Source organism: Phacochoerus africanus, chromosome 11 (genome assembly GCF_016906955.1).
Source record: "Phacochoerus africanus isolate WHEZ1 chromosome 11, ROS_Pafr_v1, whole genome shotgun sequence".
NCBI lineage: Eukaryota > Metazoa > Chordata > Mammalia > Artiodactyla > Suidae > Phacochoerus > Phacochoerus africanus.
The window spans coordinates 95,783,987-95,804,717 of record NC_062554.1 but is presented as its reverse complement, the minus strand read 5'-3'; the positions used below and the strand labels follow the sequence as shown (position 1 = coordinate 95,804,717).

The window sequence follows — 20,731 nt, the reverse complement described above, 5'->3', positions numbered from 1 at the left end:
AAATACAAATAAAATGTTTTGTGATTTTTGTCAGTTCCTTTCCTGCACTAGATGATTGAATAATTATAATGAAAAGTTAATAAAAGTTGTGAAAATACTGAAACATGTTCTAGTATGCATGACAAATACCTAAAAGTATATTTTAGTTTCTCTACTATATAAATGAAAAATAAGTTACAGAAAAGCAAGTCTCTAAATAATGATGTTCTCTTTTAGTATTACAAACTGCCTGACAGTCAGAAATAAATATAATTAAAATTGCATTTCCAAAAGGCTTTCAAAGATGGACTACATACATGAATAGATTTATGTTTAAATGAAGCTGTAAGTATCAATCAGAATCTATGAAATCATTGAGGGCACTAGGAATACTCTGTAGAAAAAAATTACATGCTTAAAGCTAATCAGTTAAAGTCTCTGGGAGGAAAATATGAAATATTATTAAGTTTTTTGTTGAGAGAGAATTAGTTCTTATTATATCTTAAAATAAGAAAGGGAAAAAGGGAGAAAGAAGCAAAAAATACAAACTAAACTATTTATGGAGGCAGTTATCCTGATAAACACTGCTTATTCCATTCCAGTAAGTGAAAGATATTTGTAGCATATAATATTCTAGTATTGTATAGCATAAAGAATGTGGTATATATTACAGATACTCAGCTTCTTACTTTATTCATTTTATATCATTATACTGAAAGAGGCTACAAACTACAGAAAATTAAAAAATGATAGAGTCTCTGGGAAGAACAGATGAAATATTATTAAGCTTTTTGTTGAGAGAAAATTAGATTGATTTGAACCTCTCTTAAAGCATCTACAGAACCTGCATGTAATAACATCTGATTGTAACTGAAAAATATTAACAAGATCTTAACTAATGGAAGGAAATATTTTCCCATTATATATTTCTCTTCCAAAAGCACCTTAAAAAATAAACCTAGAATGTTTTGAAGGTGAGCATTATCAATTTCAAATAAAAATAATATAACAAACATAATATGTAACCAACTGTTAAATTAGTTAAAATGTGGTAGCAATATTAGAAGCATGGTTGGCACTGGTGAACAAAGATAGGCCAAACCATACACCATGGTCATAACTATTTAAAAAGCTACTAACCAAGGTGGCCATACCTAATAAAAATTCTCTATGTTTGGCCAACAGGAACAAAATTCATACCTATTGATTTCTAAGAATATGGCATTGAGTAGTAAATGAGTTGTTAACCAGATAATAATATCTTAATTTGTCACATCCCTTTAGGAGAAAAACAGAGAAAGAATACATGAGAAGAATATGAAACCAAAAATATGGCATCTGAAATTATTGCAATGAAAACCTTAAGTATGATGAAATGTCAAAAATTAAATACAATTCAATGTAGTATTCATTTTATAATTTTCTGCTGTACTACTAATGATTTGCAAAATCAATTATGCTTTCTAAATGAAATATGAGGGAGGGTTCCAGGCACCATTGAGCATAATCCAGTCACTAGCAAATAACCTGATGTGCTTTTTCTGCCCAATTTAACATCACCACAGGCTTTCTCACTCTCCTTCTTAACAAGTTGTGGGTCATAAGCAGGAGATGAGACCATTTATCCAGAAAATTAGTTGTAACACTGCTTGTCCTTCTTGAAACTATGCCTCACTTTAAAAATTGCCATGGGCATAAATGGAATTGAGTCACGATCTGAATGAAATCAAACTCCAGTAATGGAAAATGAAGGCTAGGGACACTATGTTATAACATTGTATTTTAGATTGATGAATTATTTTTGTTTGTTTTTTGTTGAAATGTATTATATTTAATAGGCAATTCTTAAGGTAGGTTAAAAAACATTAAAACAGTAAGTTCCTGCCTGTGTGGCATAGTGGGTTAAGGATCTGGCATTACCACAGCTTACGACTGTTGCGCAGGTTCATTCCCTGGCTCGAGAACTTCCACATGCTGTGGGTGCGGCCAAAAAATGTTAAAACAGAAATAAATGTTTTATAAAACGAGATGCAATGTCATTAAGATTGAGAAAGAACTCCTGCAGAGAATAAATAAATCGTTTAAAAAATCATTGCAGGAAAGAGTACTCCAGTCTAGCTTTCATGCTGGAAATCCCTGGATTTCCTTGCCAACATTTGACAATTTTTAGATTACAAGAACAGGTAAACTCATACTTATGATGTGTAAAATGACAGTATCAGGTCAATAATATATGTACTCTGGATTTCTCTAAACATCTTTGAGATTATTATTCTATTTTGATACTGACGTGTGGAAAGGATATGTAGTGTGTTTTAGGGGTACAGTAACTTTAGGTGTCTTGTACAAGGAATAATGCATGGTTAGTGATAAAGCATATAAATGGTCAGAAATAAGATTCACCAAATCATGCTCATATTCAACAATTCTGTATATAAGTTGTCACTACAGTGAGTGAGGGGCTCCCTATTTCTTTTTGGCTTTTTATGCAAGGTTATTTAATAATTAATTTTAACTCAGGATCCAAGCCATCTATTTTTGTTGTTGTTACCTTTGATATACTGGGTAGAAAGGCTAAAAAACATTTATGTGGAAAAGAGAATTCATTAGAAGTTAAAATTATATTTGCTTTTCCCATATAATTTAGCATTTAGAAGTCATTTGTGTTTCTTAAGTGTCTTGCCAAAGCACTCATTCAATGTGAATGAAAAGACCATTAACTTGCTGCCCTTAACCTTTGAATTCATGGAGTTTAATAACTTATCATTTGGCAATGACTGTTTTCCTGTTTCCCTTTTATATTTAGCCAAACTAAATGTTTTCTACAACACACAATACTACTGAAAAAGTAAAATTAATTTTTAAGTCAAAATCCTCCAAACATATGTAGTCTGGTATATAATTTTATTAGCCTATAAAATGTATTTTGTTTAAACATACAAATTAAATTATAAATTTATTTATATTCTGAAATATCCACCAATATTATATGTAAAGGATAGATTAACAAATTATTGATGCAATTACATCACAATGACCAAAACCAAAATGCTATAAATGAAAATTTACAACAAATAATGATCTAAGAAATATATTTATAGGACATATATGAGACTGATCAAAAACCTGATGGCAATGAAAATTATTTTCAGTTTTCATTTTACTAGTTATTGTAAACATTTTTTTCTCTTGTTTTTCTGAAATGTTAATAATTCTATAAAATTTGATGGAACATAAATATCTTTATCTATTTGACACAAAAATTAACAAAAATAAGGAATTTTAATTGTAATACATAACGATAGTACCTGCTTAGTGGAAAGCTCCATGGCTGAAATAGTAGTTGGTTCCTAAAGAAGAAAAAGACAATGTGAGTTGTTTAATAAATTAGAAAAATCACAGAACACCGACATAAATTTTTAGGGATAACTTCAGTGCCTATAAGAAAAAATATAATTGGGAAATAAAACATGCAAAATAAACTGCATAGATGGGTGTTATATGTGTGGAGCAGACACTAAGCTCATCCTCCAGTTAGAGATCATCAGGAACATCCCTGCAGTTGGTCAGGTTGGGTTTATTGTTCATTGTGATAAGGGAGTGCTCAGTAAGAATGTTGGAAAGAATTTTTATGTTTTGGGCTTGTGGTAAGTTACTTTATTTTATTTTTCTTTCTAGGGCTGCACCTGTGGCATGTGGAAGTTTCCCAGGGCTAGGGGTCAATCAGAGCTGCAGCTGCAGGCCTACATCATAGCCATGCCATATCTGAGCCACACCCATGAGCTACACCACAGTTTGTGGTGTAGCAATGCCAGATCCTTAACCCACTGAGCAAGGCCAGGGATTGACTCTGCATCCTCATGGATACTAGATGGGTTTTTAACCTGCAGAATCACAATGGGAACGTCATTTTTTTTTTTCTTTTTAGGGGTGGTAAGTGATTTGAGAGAGGGTTCCAGGAAGTGGGGCTTTGCTTAACATTGGATGCTGTCAAAAAGCAGAGGTAATTCTATGACTAGCTATCTTCCCATATCTCATTTAGAAGGAGGGAAGAACAGAGTGAGGCTAAAGTAGTGACTGATAAAGCAGCAATCACTCTTTGGGTAGGATAGAGAGACATGTGATCATTTTTGTATTTGGACAATGTTTATGTTCTTTTTTGTGTTCAAACATGATTACAGAATGGTCTTGCTTTTTTTCTTGATTTCATCATGGTCTGAGAGTGTCCCCATCTAATGTTGGGGTTCTGTGAATATTTGTAATGTTCAACTGGAGAACACCGTGGCCTGGCTGAGAATGTCAGGCTAGCTCCTGAGAGCACCAAAGATGAGCGGAAAGTATTGGGCTGGTTTCCAGCTGTCAGGAACTGGGGTGTTCTGCTGGGGTGAAAGTTCTGCTGGGGTGAGATCACTTCATTATTATTAATATTATTATTATTATTATTAAAATAATATTATTATTATTAAAAATGACCGTTTAAGGTGCAAAGACCTACAACTTCAGGCCTTTTCTAGAGAACATAATCTCTTCAATTTCTGTCAACAGACTGATTTAGAGAAGTCATAACCAGGGACATAATAATCATCAATATACTTTGCTAGATAGTTCTGCTAAAGCCTATCATAAACATATGCATAAATAAATGCTGTTCTTTAATGAACTTAGACAACCAAGAGGCTATTCGCCTAAAGATATTAGCTTATTTCTCTTAGATTCACTTTCATTGAACTGTGCTCCATCCTATCTTTCATCAATGACAAACATACCACTAAGAAGAGATGGCTTGAGGGTTTCTGAGACTATCTTTCTCAGGTTATGAGAAAAAGGCTGGGATTGGAAGAACAATCTTTAAACATCTCTCTGAGTAGGTGATAAAGGTAAGTCTTCAAGTGTAAAGAGTTGGACTCTGGAGCTAGATTGTATGGATTCAAATGGTAGTAATTCAAACTTGGCCATTAGTGTTATACTAGGTAAGGTATAAACAACCTCTTTCTAATTCATTTTTCTCATCTGAAAAATTATGGTGGTAACTTTCACAGATATAGAAGGCTAACTGTAAAGTTATATTCAGATTTTCCCCTGCAGAGATGGTCGGTGTCCCTAACCTACAAGTTGTTCAAAGGTCAACTGTATTTACAAGTTCTCAAAAATATTTGTTAAATAACGAATGAAGGAATGAATGAGTAAATGAATGAATAAATTAATTCCCTACCAAATTTCTCTTTTCTATCTTTTCTACTCTCCCTATTGTATTCTGCTCCTCCCATTGAATTGGTATATGAGATAAAGGCAACCCTCTTTAGATAAAAAGTTTTTCCTTAATCCTTTAAGCTTTGCTGGAATTTCTTTGAAAATAATCTAAATATTCTATACTCACTGTCTTTACTTGTTCATGTCCCATTCAGAGCCATTCATCCCTCAGCCCACTGAGTCTAGCCCTTACTCTAGAGAGGGAGCCAATGATTCTCAGAAAGAAATCATGGGTGAACTACACTGATGAACAGACAGTTTTCAATTGTTACTACTGGACTTCTTGTTTTATGTGGTACTATATCATTCATTTCTTCTTGATTGTTTCCTCTATTAGAATTCATTATGTCTTGGAACTCAATTGACTATTCTTAGCTTTTTTCAGATTCTTTTCTATCTTAAGCCACTCCTCATATGTTGGTCTTCCTTTGCTAACTCCTTTCCATTCGCCTTTGATGCTACATTCTTTTCCTGGTGGGCTAATCCACTCTTATGGTTTTTATTACCCTCTATGGCCCACAAGATTGCAACTTTCTACTTTAAAGGCTGATATCTAAGCTGACCTCAGATTTTTCTTAACAAATTTAAGAGAACCTACCTGAAACACAAATGAAACAAATGTTTTAGGATGTAAATTAACTTAATGGGATATTTAGAGATTTCCCATAGTTTCTAATTTTCATAGCTTGATTATATTAAAAACAACAACTTTCTATAGGAATTAACAATCATAAAGACAATTTTGATGAAAGGAATATCTACCAATTTTCTCTAACCAAAAAGAAGATCTTAAGAATTTAGTAGTATCAAGTCACAAATATCTAGGGGCCAATTCATCACAGATTTTCAGTTTTAAAGGACAAAATTGGAAGTTTCTGAAGTGGCACAGTGAATTAAGAATCCGACTGCAGCAGCTTGGGTCACTGTAGAGATGCAGTGGGTTAAAGGAACCGGTGTTGCCACAGCTGCAGCATAGGTTGAAGCTGCAGGATTCAACCTCTGGCCGGGGAACTTCCATATGCCTCAGATGTGGCTGTAAAAAAATAAAACAGTAAAAATTAATAAAAGACAAAACTGACTTTTATATTTGTATAATGTTGGAATCAAGAACCCAAACAAAGAATTTTAAAAAGTTAGGAAAACATTCCACAGCAGCATCTTCCACTCCAACAGTTTCACAGGAGAAATAGTTATGTGGTCATGTATGCAGCTAACTTCATGAAGACTTTCATGAAATAAATTTTACAACCAAGGCACAAAGAAAGTGCTTCTTATACAGAGAATTAACAGCTAGTATAATTAAAATGAAAGTTAGCTATGGCTCAGTTCTTTTAAAACCTCAGTGGATGAAGGTGGTAAATTTTCATACATTTCATGTTCGTTGACAACATAAAAAATATTTATATGGTAGATGGAAATGATTACTTCATACACAAATTAAAAAACAAAATAAATCCCAATACACACCAAACTCCATTGTGCCATATTATGATTTCAACATTCTTAAATTAAGATCCTAGAATCCTTTAATTAGAAGAACCTTACTTGTTTTTAGACCAGGAAATTAATAATAGTTTGGAATAGGATGTGCTATATGCTGCCTGTGGTTGAATTTTAATAGACAATATATTAAGATGACATCCATTTAAATAAGCTATATTTTTTTTTCTGAGGCCTAGCTGGTAGTGAATATGACTTCCATTTAAAACAGATGTAGCTTCATAAGCACTTTTCCATGAAACTGGTTTCAATTGCAAATTTAATTGGAGTTCAAGTAAAAATGAAATTAAAAACTTAGCATCTTTTCAAGATTTTCTATGACTCTAATTTGCTATTTTTTCCCAGATATTTTAATCTAGTCCTTATTAAACTTTCGCACTCTCAGAGCTTTTCAACCTGCTGATCCCAGGAGAATCAGACAGAGCTCCCTGGATGCTAAGAGAGAGGATGCTCCTTCAGAATCAGTTAATATATCAGGTTTTGGAAAGCATCAATTATGTTTTACATTTGAATGAAAATTAAACTCTTTCATTTGTTTGCTCAGCTGTTCATGGACTATTGCATAAATTGGGTTTAAAATTCATGTCCTTTGCAGTCAATGGGACTATAAATAAAATCCATTGTACTAAATGCATCGCATCTTGATATAACACTCCACTGTCTCAAAAGTAAAATGCTCTTTGGAATGGAAAAAATATCTCACATTAAATAAAGCATATGTCTAGCTTTCAGACCTTTTGAATATTTTAATAAGTTATAGATGTAGAATTTTTAAGCATTTATTTTAAATGAGATTTTCATTTGTATAACTAGTTAACAATAGCTATGATTTACTCTTAATCTTAATTTTCAAAAAAGCAAAAAAATTAAATTAAGTTGAGACTCAATGGACTTAATCTGACTTGTTTAGACTCACAAAGTAAATATAATTCAAATATAGATTTATGGTTACAAATAATAAACGGAATTAGGTTTGGGTCAGTACTTTAGTACCGTTCTGAATATATAATGGCTATTTAAAGTCATTTCTAGAAGAGCTCCCACTGACACAGTGGGTTAAGAACCTGGCTGCATCAGCTAGGATCACTGAGGTGGTTCAGATCTGACCCCTAGCCCAGTGTAGTGGGTTAAAGGATCTCGCACTGCTGCAGCTGCAGGTTGGTTGCAGCTGTTGCTCATATTCGATCCCTGGCCTGGGAACTTCCACATGCCATGGTCATGGCTGTAGGGAAAAAAAAAAGAAAATGCCATTTCTAGAATCCTAAACCAATGCCAATTTTATATCACCTCTTACTACCCACTAAAATTCTACTTTAAAATGGAAATTTTCATTACTGAAAAATATTTTTCTTTCTATACTCTGAATGGGATTTGATTTCATTCAGAATAAAAAAATATCTTAGATGTAATTGGAGCCACTGGAATGTTCTGTGATTAGCCAGGGTGTTTTCCTAAATCCGACCTCAAGATGGCAATGGACATAGTATTGGACTTAATTCAGGTTTTTATATGAGGTTTGGTTATTCAGTCTAGCAAAGACATATAATGAACATGGTCTCCTGGAGATGATATTATGGTAAAATTAACTGGTTGGTTGACATTAAATGTCTTTCTTTTTAAAATTCAAGAGTATCAGATACCACCAGGACCCTAAATCTGTTCCTTGTCTATTTATCTTGTCAAATTACCACAGTACTCAGGTTAACCCTTTTAAATTTTACTTTATGTTAAATGGAATGACTTGCAAGGCTGAAATAGAAATAAAGAAACTGTAACATTTCTCTGATTATTTTACTGTATATAGAAATTGCTTTAATGTGTTGTATTTTTTTCCCTTCCTTCTGCAAAATTAAACAAAGTTTGACAGTGAAATATTCCAATTGCTAGACCACAATATATGTATGAACTCTGCCTGATAGAATAGAATGTTGAAAGTAAATATTTCCCTAAACTCTGCCCAAATATGTTTTGTCTACTTGAGTGCCAAAGAAATAATAATGACGATAATGCATAGCAGAGAATATGGGAGAGAAATGGAACATTTATCTGTGGAAGATGTGTCCCACATTATAAATAACCTTTTCACAAAATCATAAACTCATAAACAATCATTTCCATGAAAGCACAATATTAGTTATGTTTAACTGTTAAAAACTGATAAAGAACCTCTCTCAGGATATCTTAAAAATCACATGAATATCATTCAGTAGTTATCATAGGTATAACTTGGTTGTATATTCCTCTGGAAACTGAAAATACTAACAAAATCTAATAGATAATAAATATTTGTGCCTGCAAGTGTTGGCTTCCAACCTCTCAAGATTTTATTAAAAGTCATTTAACAGATCAGCTTAGAGTAATATTTTAATAAAATCTGTATTAATTTAGTAAAAAACATGGTAAAGATGTGAAATGTAACCTTATATCCCAGAAATGTAGGGAATGAAAATTAGCTAGATTGTAGTAGTACTGCAAAATTATACATATTCTGATTCTTAAAGTTCTACAAAATAATTAAATAACAGAACAAAAAAAAAGTTGTTTTTAAAATAGTATGACATGATGCAATTCTGGAAGATAAAACTTAATTGCACTAATAGATAATAAAGTATTTGAAACTTTGAGGGATAACATATAAGAGTCTGTTAAGCTACATAAGATCAGGCACCATGTTTATGGTGTTCATCCCTGAATTAGCCGAACTTAGCATTATGCTGGGACCACGGCAGGTGTGTTTGTTTACAGTTGAATTAGTAAACGAAGCTTGTTATAATAATATACAATAACTGAAGGGGAATATGCAAAGGAACTATGACAAGTCTAAATGTAAAAGATTCTGGAAATAAGAAATTCTAAAGCTAAGGCTGTATTATAACATCTCCTGTAACTTCATTTACAATGGCGGTGGCAATGTAGATTTTCAAAAATATCGAATTAGTAAAAAAAATTTGTTTTCTACTAGAAAGTAACATGAAATGTAATCAACATGATAACTGTTTGCTGTTTTCAGTTTATGTCCCTCATACTCTGGGGACTTCACTTTAAGCACAATCTCCCTAAAGAAGACCCTAAACTTTAATTTCTCATATTTAATTTTTTCACAAATACTGATTCCTTTATTCATTTGTAAATGTTGGTTAAAACCAAATTTTAGGCTCTGGAGACACAACAATGGACATAAGATGGCAATTTACATATTGGCCCCTCAGTGCCCATAATTTGTTTGCTAAATCTAGATGGACTCTGTGTTGCTAACCCAGTCCATTTGGATAATTGTATTTTTGAATTTGTAGGCTAATGTATCAATGTGTAAATACTGAAATGGGACTTGGTGAAAGACAGGGATTAGTCATCATTCTGTACCAGACAAAATAAGGTCCAACTGCTTGATTTTAAAAATCATGGTAGAATTAGGATGATTGCATTATTTTAAGCCTTAAACAAAGGATTAGAAGGGAAGGCTACTAAAAACACTGCTTGTCAGTGTAGACAAACTAAAATAATAAAGTTATATTAATAAAAAAATTCTGAACACACTGACCAGCACAGTTCAGGAAGCTCTACTTAATAATGTCTCTAATTCTTCTAGCCTTCTGTGAGGTATTACTTTTCCTGTTTTACTGATGGGGAAGCTCAGTGATTGTGTGTGTTCCAAACAGAACTGCCATGTAGCTTTGACTGAAGAACCTCAGCTCTTCCCACTAGAACATTGTTTAGTGATTATAAGATGTCTGTGTCATGATTGTCCAGTGATCTGTTTCAAAGCTAATCATAATTTAATTTGAGTTAATATATATTAGGAGGGCCACACTGTACTTTATTTTCTCTTCAAAATATTACAGAAAAGTGAGGACGAGCCCTACTGGGTTAATAAACTGGTCTAGAAATATGGGACTAAAAGAAGTCCCGAGAAGACTGTCTACAATTAAAATATTTAATGAATGGAAATATTTAATCTAGCCACTTCATTTTATAAAGTATCTGAGGTACCTAGAGACTATAAGAGATAATTTTAAGTTGTAAGACAAGTTGGAATATTTTCTCATTTTCTGAATACAAAATTTTTCTAATTCCGGTTTATTTTGCAGTTATAAAGGTCTCATATTTCTGCCCTCTTTTATCAAAAACTGAAATGACACCTTTGACAGGCATCTATTTTTCTGTTATATTTCATAAATAATTCATATCAAGGTATGCTTCAATTCAAACTCTTCCTCCTAGCTAGCTTTCTAAAAGGAACAACAGACATTGTGGTATATGTTACAGTATTTCAGTTTTCCTCTCCCACTTCAACCTATATCTTGCTGCCTCTAACCCTATTTCTGTATAAACTTATCTGGGCCATCAGTGATTTAGGACAAAGGGACAAATATTCATTGTGCAGTCCATGAATTCATAACAAATTTGCGACCAGTAATATAAAAACCTCAAAAACTTTCTTTGCTAATAAATAATTTATTTAGGAAATATGATAAAGCAGTTCACAAGTAAGCTAAAAATGGTTGAAATGTCTTGATTCCTTTGTCATTCTGAATACATTTCCTTTAATACATTCAGAGAGTTTACCATCATCCCAGTTATACCATAAAGTGTGAAATAGGGGATTGGGGGGGGTGCAGTGGGAGGCACATGGAGTATGTTCACTGAGATAACTTACATAAATAATATAAAATGTAAATCATATAATTTATCATTGAGAAAACAAAATATGAGCCAAGAATATATTTCTTTACATTTTTAGATTTAACTAGCATTGAAAGTTTCAATGTTTATTTTGACTAGTGTCTGGCTTTCTAATTGACAAGCTAATTAGAAGGCTATGCTAGACTACTTATTCATACCAAGTTCAGTGTGCAGCTGTCCTCGGGAAAAGACACACAAGTGAACTTGTTGATACTTGAAATTAAGCAGCACTCACCCGAAAAACTGTCATTTCTTCCAGCAGAACTTCTTCTAAATCATGCCAAGTCTCCTTAGGAATTGAAACTACTTTAAGAACGGTCCCAACATCTTTGAAAGAGAGTGGAGAAACCACAATTGAAATAGATCTGAATAGACTTTAATGTTAATGAATGAAATCAATATCTAATAAGAAAGAACATTTTGATGTCTTTTCAATTTATTTTTTGTTACAGCATTAATAGTATATATATTCTTATGTATTTTATGAAACTAGATAAACTATAATCATGGAATACAAGTAAGTGAATTTTTAGAAACATACCAAGTTTTGAAGATAATTTTACCCTAAACCTGAGTAATTAAAAATAAATATATATAATAATCACTAGGTTGGGTTATTTTTATCTTTAATGTCAATTATCAAGTGTCTCAGAAAAAAAAAAACTAAAAATAGTAACAGTTTGACATATGTAGGTGTCTCAGAAAATTAAAAACAGAAATACCATATAATCTAGCAATTCTACCCCTGGGTGTATATGCCCAGAAAACAAAAAGCAAAAAAATGTACTAACTGGAAAAGATACATGCATTCCAATGTTCATAGTAGCATTATTTACAATTGCTAACTACCTATTTGTCCATCTATATATGAATTGATAAAGAAGGTGTGGTGTGTATATGAATTTTGCCATTCATATATAGATGGACAAATACTTATCTATTAAAAAAAGAATGAAATTTTGCCATTTACAGCAACAGAGATGGACTTGGAAGGACTATGCTAAGTTAAATAAGCCAGACAGATAAAGACAAACACTGTACAATATCTCATATGTGGAATCTAAGAAATACAACAAACTAGTGAATAAAACAAATCAAAAAAAGGAGAAGACTCATAGAGAACAAACTAGTGGTTACCAGTGGGGAGAGGGGAGGGAAGGAGCAGGGGAAAAAAGGAGTTATTATGAGATTATATGAAATCATCTGTGAAACTTTTGAAAACTGTAAAGCAGTAGAGAATTTAAAGAATATGTCATTCGATAAAAAATATTTTAAAAAAATACTGGATTGGTGTGACAGGTTTTCCTACTTTTGTTCTGAAGCCAGGAACTACTATGAATACTTAATCTACAAGCAAAATGCAAGGAATGTTGTTGAGCAACAAAAGTAGAATATCAGGGCCTGGCTGCTCATCTTCTCACCTAGAGGCCTTTAGTACTTAGAGGCCCTTAAGACAGCTCAATGACCATTAGGTGATAAATGACAATAACCTCATTTCTCATAATAAACACCTTGGATTACTTATTATGGTGGCTTTTCAAAAGCTTGCTAATCAATTTTGGTTAACAAATTGTTTTAATTAATATAATCTATTGGTTAATCAATTTTTGTGTACTAAAGGAATTTAAAATTAAAAAGAATATTAAAAACTGTTAAAATGAATATATTTTACAGAAATTTCAATCATTGTTTTTCCTAATTTTCATTGTTAAAAGAGACAAATGGCATTAATGATAAGAGCTTCCACTTTAAGTTGGGTTAAGAAAATACTAATTTTCCCATATTTACAGATATGTTCCTATTCTTTTTTTTTTTTTTTGTCTTTTTTGCCATTTCTTGGGCTGCTGCCGCGGCATATGGAGGTTCCCAGGCTAGGGGTCTAATAGGAGCTGCAGCCACCAGCCTACGCCAGAGCCACAGCAACGCGGGATCCAAGCTGCATCTGCAACCTACACCAGAGCTCACAGCAACACCGGATTGTTAACCCACTAAGCAAGGGCAGGGATCGAACCCGCAACCTCATGGTTCCTAGTCGGATTCGTTATCCACTGCGCCACAACGGGAACTCCCCTATTCTTGATATAATAAATAGCAATTTATTAAGTTTAAAAGTTTGACTCTTCAACATTCCAGTTTGCACCGGTTGAGCAATTATTTTTAGCTTCAATTGGCTCATTTTAATCAAATGTAACAGACTAATTGAGAAGAAAATCTTTCAGGTAAAGAATAAATTATACCAGAAAAATAATTCATACCATAGATGACCACTTTAAGGGGATCAATATGATGTGATGTGCTATGTGAGATCAAGAAAGGTTGCTAGTGTATCTCTTGTAAAGTTAAAAAAAAAAAAAAAGCCCTCTTTTAAGAGTATCCTTCTATGTTTACAGGACATTAGACTACTCATAACACCAAAGATTAAAGGTAAATTAGGTTAATCCACTCAGTGCCTCTGATCAGTCTCCAGTATCCAAACATAACTTTATCTGTGTTCCAGATCAAGTTTTACTGAGTAGTATTTCAAACAATTTCACACAAATTGAATCAGATTACCTAACTAGGATCAATATACTATGGTGTGCAACTTAGTTAAAAGATAAAATTACGGTAATCAATTTACTCTGCTGACAGATGATTCTGCTTTGTGCTGACCAATAGCCATTCCCATCATCAAACATTCAACATGCTAATGAAACTGGTTCCTTTAAAGACAGCTTGTGTTCAGGAGGAATTGAAAACTCATGATTGGATTTCTTTGGTCAAATAGCCATAAGCAAATTTTTGTTGCACTGTCACTGAGTGGGGGATTTCTCAACATGTTTAGGCCATGTTTTTTTTTGTTTTTTTTTTTAAAGAGCTTAATTACTCTGTAGAGGGACCTAGTTATAATTTGACATTAAATGATAAACTAATATTTATGGAAGAGAAATCCTATCATCTTATGATTTCTCAAGTTATTTATAGCCAGAAGTTGATACTTGCAATTCATTGACTTTTACTGAACTCTGAGTCTCACTGGGATTCTTTTATTTGATAGTGAACTTTTCTTACTCATAAAAGTAGACTGTAATGTATTGCTTAGAACCTGACACTGTTACACCTGATAACATAAGTATTTCACAATTTTGTTATAAAACTTTAAGTCTTTAAAGCACTTACTGCACAGTTGCCATTCCCCTGTAGCTAATGCAATTCTTTTCTCTGGTTCTCACCAAGGGAAAATAAATGTTATTATACAAGGTTTCAGTGGAGCACTCACACTGTTTCCCATTGATTTATGTCAGTTAACAACGTTAATGGAAACTAGGAATTTATTACCTTGGAATCTGACCCTAAGTAGCAAGTTTAAGATTTGTAACTGGTGCTTTCAAAATAGTATTATTAAAAAGAGTAGGGGGGAAATAAAATAATACATCATAATAGCAATGGAATCATTCTGAAAATATACCTACAAAATGTTTGTTTCTAATCATGGAATTGGTAAAAATATGTTGTTAAATTACTGCATAATGGATACTAAACATATCTGGCAACTCCTTAGGTCTACACTACTGCTTTTCTGATGAAGTTTTGTTTTCCTTTGTTTAGTTTCTCATTGTATGGTAAAAACACTAAATAAATTTTGTTGCCAAAACTCATTTTCTAGAAGATTTGCACCCTAAGATAATTTTAAGGTTCAGATAATTTTGCTTCAATATATTCTGGAATCTTTATTGAATATCTTGGGAATTTAGGCATAGTTTGAGCAGTACGTCTTTGTCTTTAAAAGCTACCAGCCAGAGAAGAGTTATGATTCAATTATAGACATTGATTATTCACCTAATCATTAGCTTTCCCTGATTACATTTATCAACTTTTGATTGAATAGGAAATTTAAATTAATATGTTTTGACTTGCCTGAGATGGCAATACATTGGAATGGGAGAATATTAACATTGTTTACACATTTATTAGAGATTATCTATACCTTCTGAGTGACTATGAAAACTTCCTCTAGTTCTTAATTAAATACAATGTTCTGGAAGAACACTTAGAGCTTTAAAACATTTACCTGTTCCAATAAACATGACATCATACTGGCCATCTTCTGCATCCACTCGATCTACTACAATTTGTGTAAACTGATAATTTACATCAGTCTTGATCATTATCGGCCGGTTATTAATAGGAAACACTGGATTGTACATGGCTGGATGACTTCTTGCAAATGTTATAACATCATCAGGAAGGTCTTTTGTAGAGTCAAATCCACCAAATGTTTTACTGGGACACTATTAAGATAAAGAAAAGAATATCTTTTGATTAAAATATAATGAATAATAGTATAATTTACATAATATATGGCCTCAATCTTTAGGAATCAAAACCTTTAATTATTTTTTTAATTAAATAACTGTTAAGCTAAAAAATAAAATAACATTACTTAAATAGACACAACGTATAGTAAAGTATAATCTTCTCAGAAAAATGTCATTTTTTCCTATGGCATAATGTTAGAATATAAATGCTCCTTTCAAATTAAAGACAAAATAAACCATCCTTTATTGCTTTATTTCTAATATAACCCTGAAAAAGTACCCCCAAAATACTAAAAGTACTATGTCTTCAGTAATTATAATAATTTTAGGTATAAGGAGAGATATAACTCAAGATATAACAGAAAGTGACCAATCAGAATGGACCAAGCTGAACAGATGAAGGCCACAGAGAGCCAAACAGGCTGCAGTGTCACACATTGGATTTAAGTGCTCCACTTAAAGCGATAAAACAAAAGCAAGAAAAGTCAGATTTCACACTTTTCATTGCATTTAATTATGTGGTACAAGTATTCAAAGGCCAGTATCTCCAGTCTCTTGCTTTTTGTCTTACACTTAAGAAATTTCTGCCATTCAATGTGAGCTTGAGAGCTGAAATGTAATTGAGTGGTTCTTGATCTTACAAGAGGCTTAGAAGGGGAAATCAATTGTCTTTGCCATTACCTTGATTTAGATTATTAATAATTCATGAGAAATGAAAAAATAAAGCTGTTCTGAAATGGGAAGGGTGTCTATTTATGAATATATATGTATAATTTTGCATGTAGTATATAGATATACACACAACGATATACTAATATAATAGTCAAGGGGTTTAGGAAATTAATTTTTAAGTAAATTATACTACTTATTTAATGTTACAGACTATCAAATGTCTATATAAACTCCTAGGAGAAACAATAAAAAACATTTCATGACACTAAATTTTTTGCTCTTCTATCAATATTTAAATATAACTTCCAAAAATTTAGAAATGTATGCTTGAAAATTAAAGAGATTTGTTTTAAATTTTTATCTTATAATTTGTCAAATTTTCTTGTCTTACTTTTATTCTTGTATTTCATACTATTTAAGCTGTAGGTTTTTCTTTAAAAAGAAAGAAAATGCCATTCTACTGACACACTGAAGGTCACTTCGTTTTTCTCAAGTAGTGTTGACAGAATGACATAGTCTCAGCTGCCCCTTTAGGGATTTATAAATTCATCCGAGTGAATTTTATTGATGCAGTTAGGTGTTATCTCTTCTTGGCAGTCCTTCCCTAATTCCTAGCTTAGGAAATTTCTTCTGCCTTCTGCCTCTAGCACTTGGTGCATACTGCTGACTTAATTTCCCATCTTATAACAATCCTCTATGAACACTGGGTGAAAATTCAGGCTCTAGAACCGAACTGCCCAAACTGAATCCTGGCTGGGATTTGCCTTATCTGCGAAGTGGGACCAATAATTGGGCTACCAAATATTATATATATATATATATATATATACACACACGCACACACATATAACCTATATAATATACATTAGATATGCATAAATCCGTTAAAATAGGACCTTATGCACCCAATGAATTTTTAATTGCTATTATAAATTACAAATACATTGTACACATCTTCAATGTTGTTCAAAACTCCGTAGCTCCAAATGGTAGCAAATTATCTAGCACATTGAGGGAATTCCACTAAATTTGTTGAAGTGAGCCTAGAGTCAGTTTATTTATTTATTTTTTGATTTTTAGGGCATGACCTGTGGCATGAAGTTCCCAGGCAAAGGGTTGAACTGGAGCTACAGCTGCTGGCCTACGCCCCATCTATAGCAATGCCAGATCCGAGCCATGTCTGTAACCTACACCACAGCTCACAGCAATGCTGGATCCTTAACCCACAGAGTGAGGTCAGGGATTGAACCCTCATCCTCATGGATAATAGGTTTGTTAACTGCTGAGCCACAAAGTGAATTCCCTAGAGTCAGTTTATATCTAAAAGATATTTGTAGTAAGTAGTCATAGAGATACAAACAGACATACAGACCTAAAACTGTCTACTGACAAAGTAAAAACAGTTTACCATTAAGAAATATAGTAAATATCAAGTATATTTTTATGAAACCCATTTGGCTTCTTATAAGCAATGGATATTCCATCTTGTTCATTGATTCTTATGACAGCCTATTTAGGTTTTTTATTTAAAAGATCCATCAACTAGAATTAATTTATGAAGTGCTCATATTTATGTTTAGCAATACAGAAAATAAACAAGAAGGTTAGAAACATCCTATGCCTAATAAAATCATATAAAAACATCATTTACTTGAATTTAAAACTAATGTAAAATTAAAGTGATGGCTAAACTTAAAGAACAAATTTTTTCATCACATGAAATTATTTCTTTAAAGATTCTTAGGGTTAGAAAATGTTGCATGAATGGTTCTAGTCTGTAACCTCTGGTATCATATTGATGACTTCACTCACTTTCTACCATATCAGCCTTTTCTTTTTTTCTCCTGACTTTATTTATTTTTTTAAGTTCTTCCTTTTATTTTATTATTTTTTTGAGTGCATTATTATTTTTTATTTCCCCAATATGTATACACAATGGAACACTACTCAGCCATAAAAAAGAATAAAATAATGCCATTTGCAGCAACATGGATGGAACTAGAGACTCTCATACTGAGTGAGGTAAGGCAGAAAGACAAAGACAAGTACTATATGATATCACTTATATCTGGAATCTCCCGACTTTAAATCACAGATTTAAGGCTGGTTTTATTTTGAGCTCTGTCCACTTTTTTAAAAACTTGGGCCCGGGACTGTTGGAGGGAAAGAGAGAGGGCAGTAAGAGTAGACAGCACCTGTTAAAATATCTAGGCTCTGCTCTACGATTATTTATATTTGCTTATTTTTTCTATATCTTCTTTACCTATTTGAGGGATGTGTCATCCCATTCCCATAGGAAGATAACATTGATTTAATTTTTTCCTCCGATTTAATGTGCAATTCTTGGGCCTTTGCCACAGTCAGAGAGAACAAGTCTAGGTATACCCACCTTGTTTCAACTCTCCATGAAAGCCATTTTCACTATGTCCCTTTCAGAAAAGAAGCTAAAACTGTTCAGTTTCTATTTCTCAAAAATTATTGTTATTAACTGGTAAGGACTGAACAACATTGATGACTGTAAAAAACATGTTCTTGAGTGTTCGATTTTATGGAACCCCAGAACATTCTTGCCTTTCTTTCCATTTATAGTCTTAGAATCTCTTTTTTACATTATCTGTATTTAATATGAGTGTAGCTGCTTTTTTAAAAACCTTTATCAGACATTTATTAACCCTATTTTAAACACCTAGGCCACTTACAGTTCCTGGTCGTGGATAGGGCACTCTTCCTTGATAAGGCACCCACTGGTAGTTAGGACCATCTCTGTGAGCATAGGGACCCAGGAACACCCTCCTCACATCACTCATGCTGTACATGCACACAGCTGACCCCTTGAAGATGTTACTAAAAAGAAAGAACAAAAGTAGACTTTCACCCTTATAAAATCACGAGACAGCTATTTATATTGAGTTCTTAAATCTCAGAAAGCAATTCTCAATATTTGGACATATATTCTCAAATAGTGTATGACATTTTTCAAGTCACATGTATACATATTGAAATAATAAACTAAGAGAACAAATTATGATTGCTCAAAATTAGAAGGTATGGATGAAATCATTTTTAGTACTCATATAAAATATATTAATATCATAAATATACAATATATGGTATAAGTATATATATATCATAAATGTTGAGAGGAAAAACATATATACAAGATCTAAAAAGTAATGATTAATTATGATAGCAAATACAATTATGGTATTACATTATGCCTCAAGCATCATTACTAAAAACAGGAAATGTGTAAGAACTCATAATCTGAAGTTGCAGAAAACAGTAAATGTGTTACAATTTTTAATTCCCAAACCAACAAAAGCATTTAATTAAATAACAGAATTTGATTTGTGTGAAAAAATTTTAAATCATCTCTCTCCAATATAGAAAATAATTTGAAGTTAGTAGCTATTACACCCTAGCAAAAATAGAGTATTACAGCAATTATTCCCATCATTTTGTTGGACAAAAAAATCAGGTAATTTAAGCTAACTTAAATTTTTCCATGAGTTGCCACTATTTCCATTTTATTTTGCTTATATAAATACAGCTCAAGGGATGTATTTATATAAAGATATAAAAGAATTGTACACATTTAAATGTGTAATGCTTATCTTAAAATCAACCTCTCCCTATAGAAAATTATACATACATTAGACCAAATGAATAACATATGTTTATAAGAGTTTACTTTTGAAAGCTACTTCATTTAGGCAATATCTGGGAGAGTGCAAGCTTCCTGAGGAAATAGACTATGCCTGGTTTCCTCTCTGTAACATCAATTACATATCACATGCTACTTGACACATAGTAAATAAATACTTAAGGAATTTAACAACAATATTTTCATAATAAATAAATAGCAAATTAATACACATGTGATACATCATGGTTTTTACTGTTTACATGTCCCCTCCCCATTGTTATGCACTGCTTGTTTATTGATGGAGCCCATCATCACTGAAAGACTAACTCACATACTGCCACTGATCTCACTGAAGCAAAGAGGTGAAATTATTTTTCCCATTAAATCAGTGAGTCTCAAAGTGTGGTTCATAGACCAACAGTGTGGGCATCCCTTGGAAATTTGTTAGAAATGCATTCTTAGGCCCCATCTCATTTCTCCTGAATCAGAGACTCTGGGGGGGGGGTGCATCTGTATTATAACATACTCTCAATGATTCTGATGTGTGCTCAAGATTAAGAATTGCCGTACTAAGTAATGAGAAAGCAAAATAAATGGATTCCTATTTGTTTGAGTCTCTCGCATTCTTTATTTTAGTTGTCTATTTTTATACCAAAGGGAAGACATACAGGTATGGGGAATTGCATATGGTTTTAGTAATATA

The 20,731-nt window shown here is 32.5% G+C and overlaps 1 protein-coding gene across 4 annotated transcripts in view; it reads right to left on the bottom strand.

Moving 5' to 3' along the window:
• The window catches only part of SEMA3A (semaphorin 3A), a 477,770-nt gene that overhangs the window by 38,979 nt on the left and 418,060 nt on the right, over positions 1-20,731 (bottom strand). For all 4 annotated transcript variants that reach the window (XM_047753060.1, XM_047753061.1, XM_047753059.1 and 1 more), the window contains 4 exons: positions 19,082-19,226; positions 15,464-15,683; positions 11,648-11,739; positions 3,288-3,329 (listed from right to left, as the gene is read on the bottom strand). In XM_047753060.1, the coding sequence (XP_047609016.1) occupies positions 3,288-3,329; positions 11,648-11,739; positions 15,464-15,683; positions 19,082-19,226 (499 nt within the window). The remainder of the gene's footprint in view (positions 1-3,287; positions 3,330-11,647; positions 11,740-15,463; positions 15,684-19,081; positions 19,227-20,731) is intronic.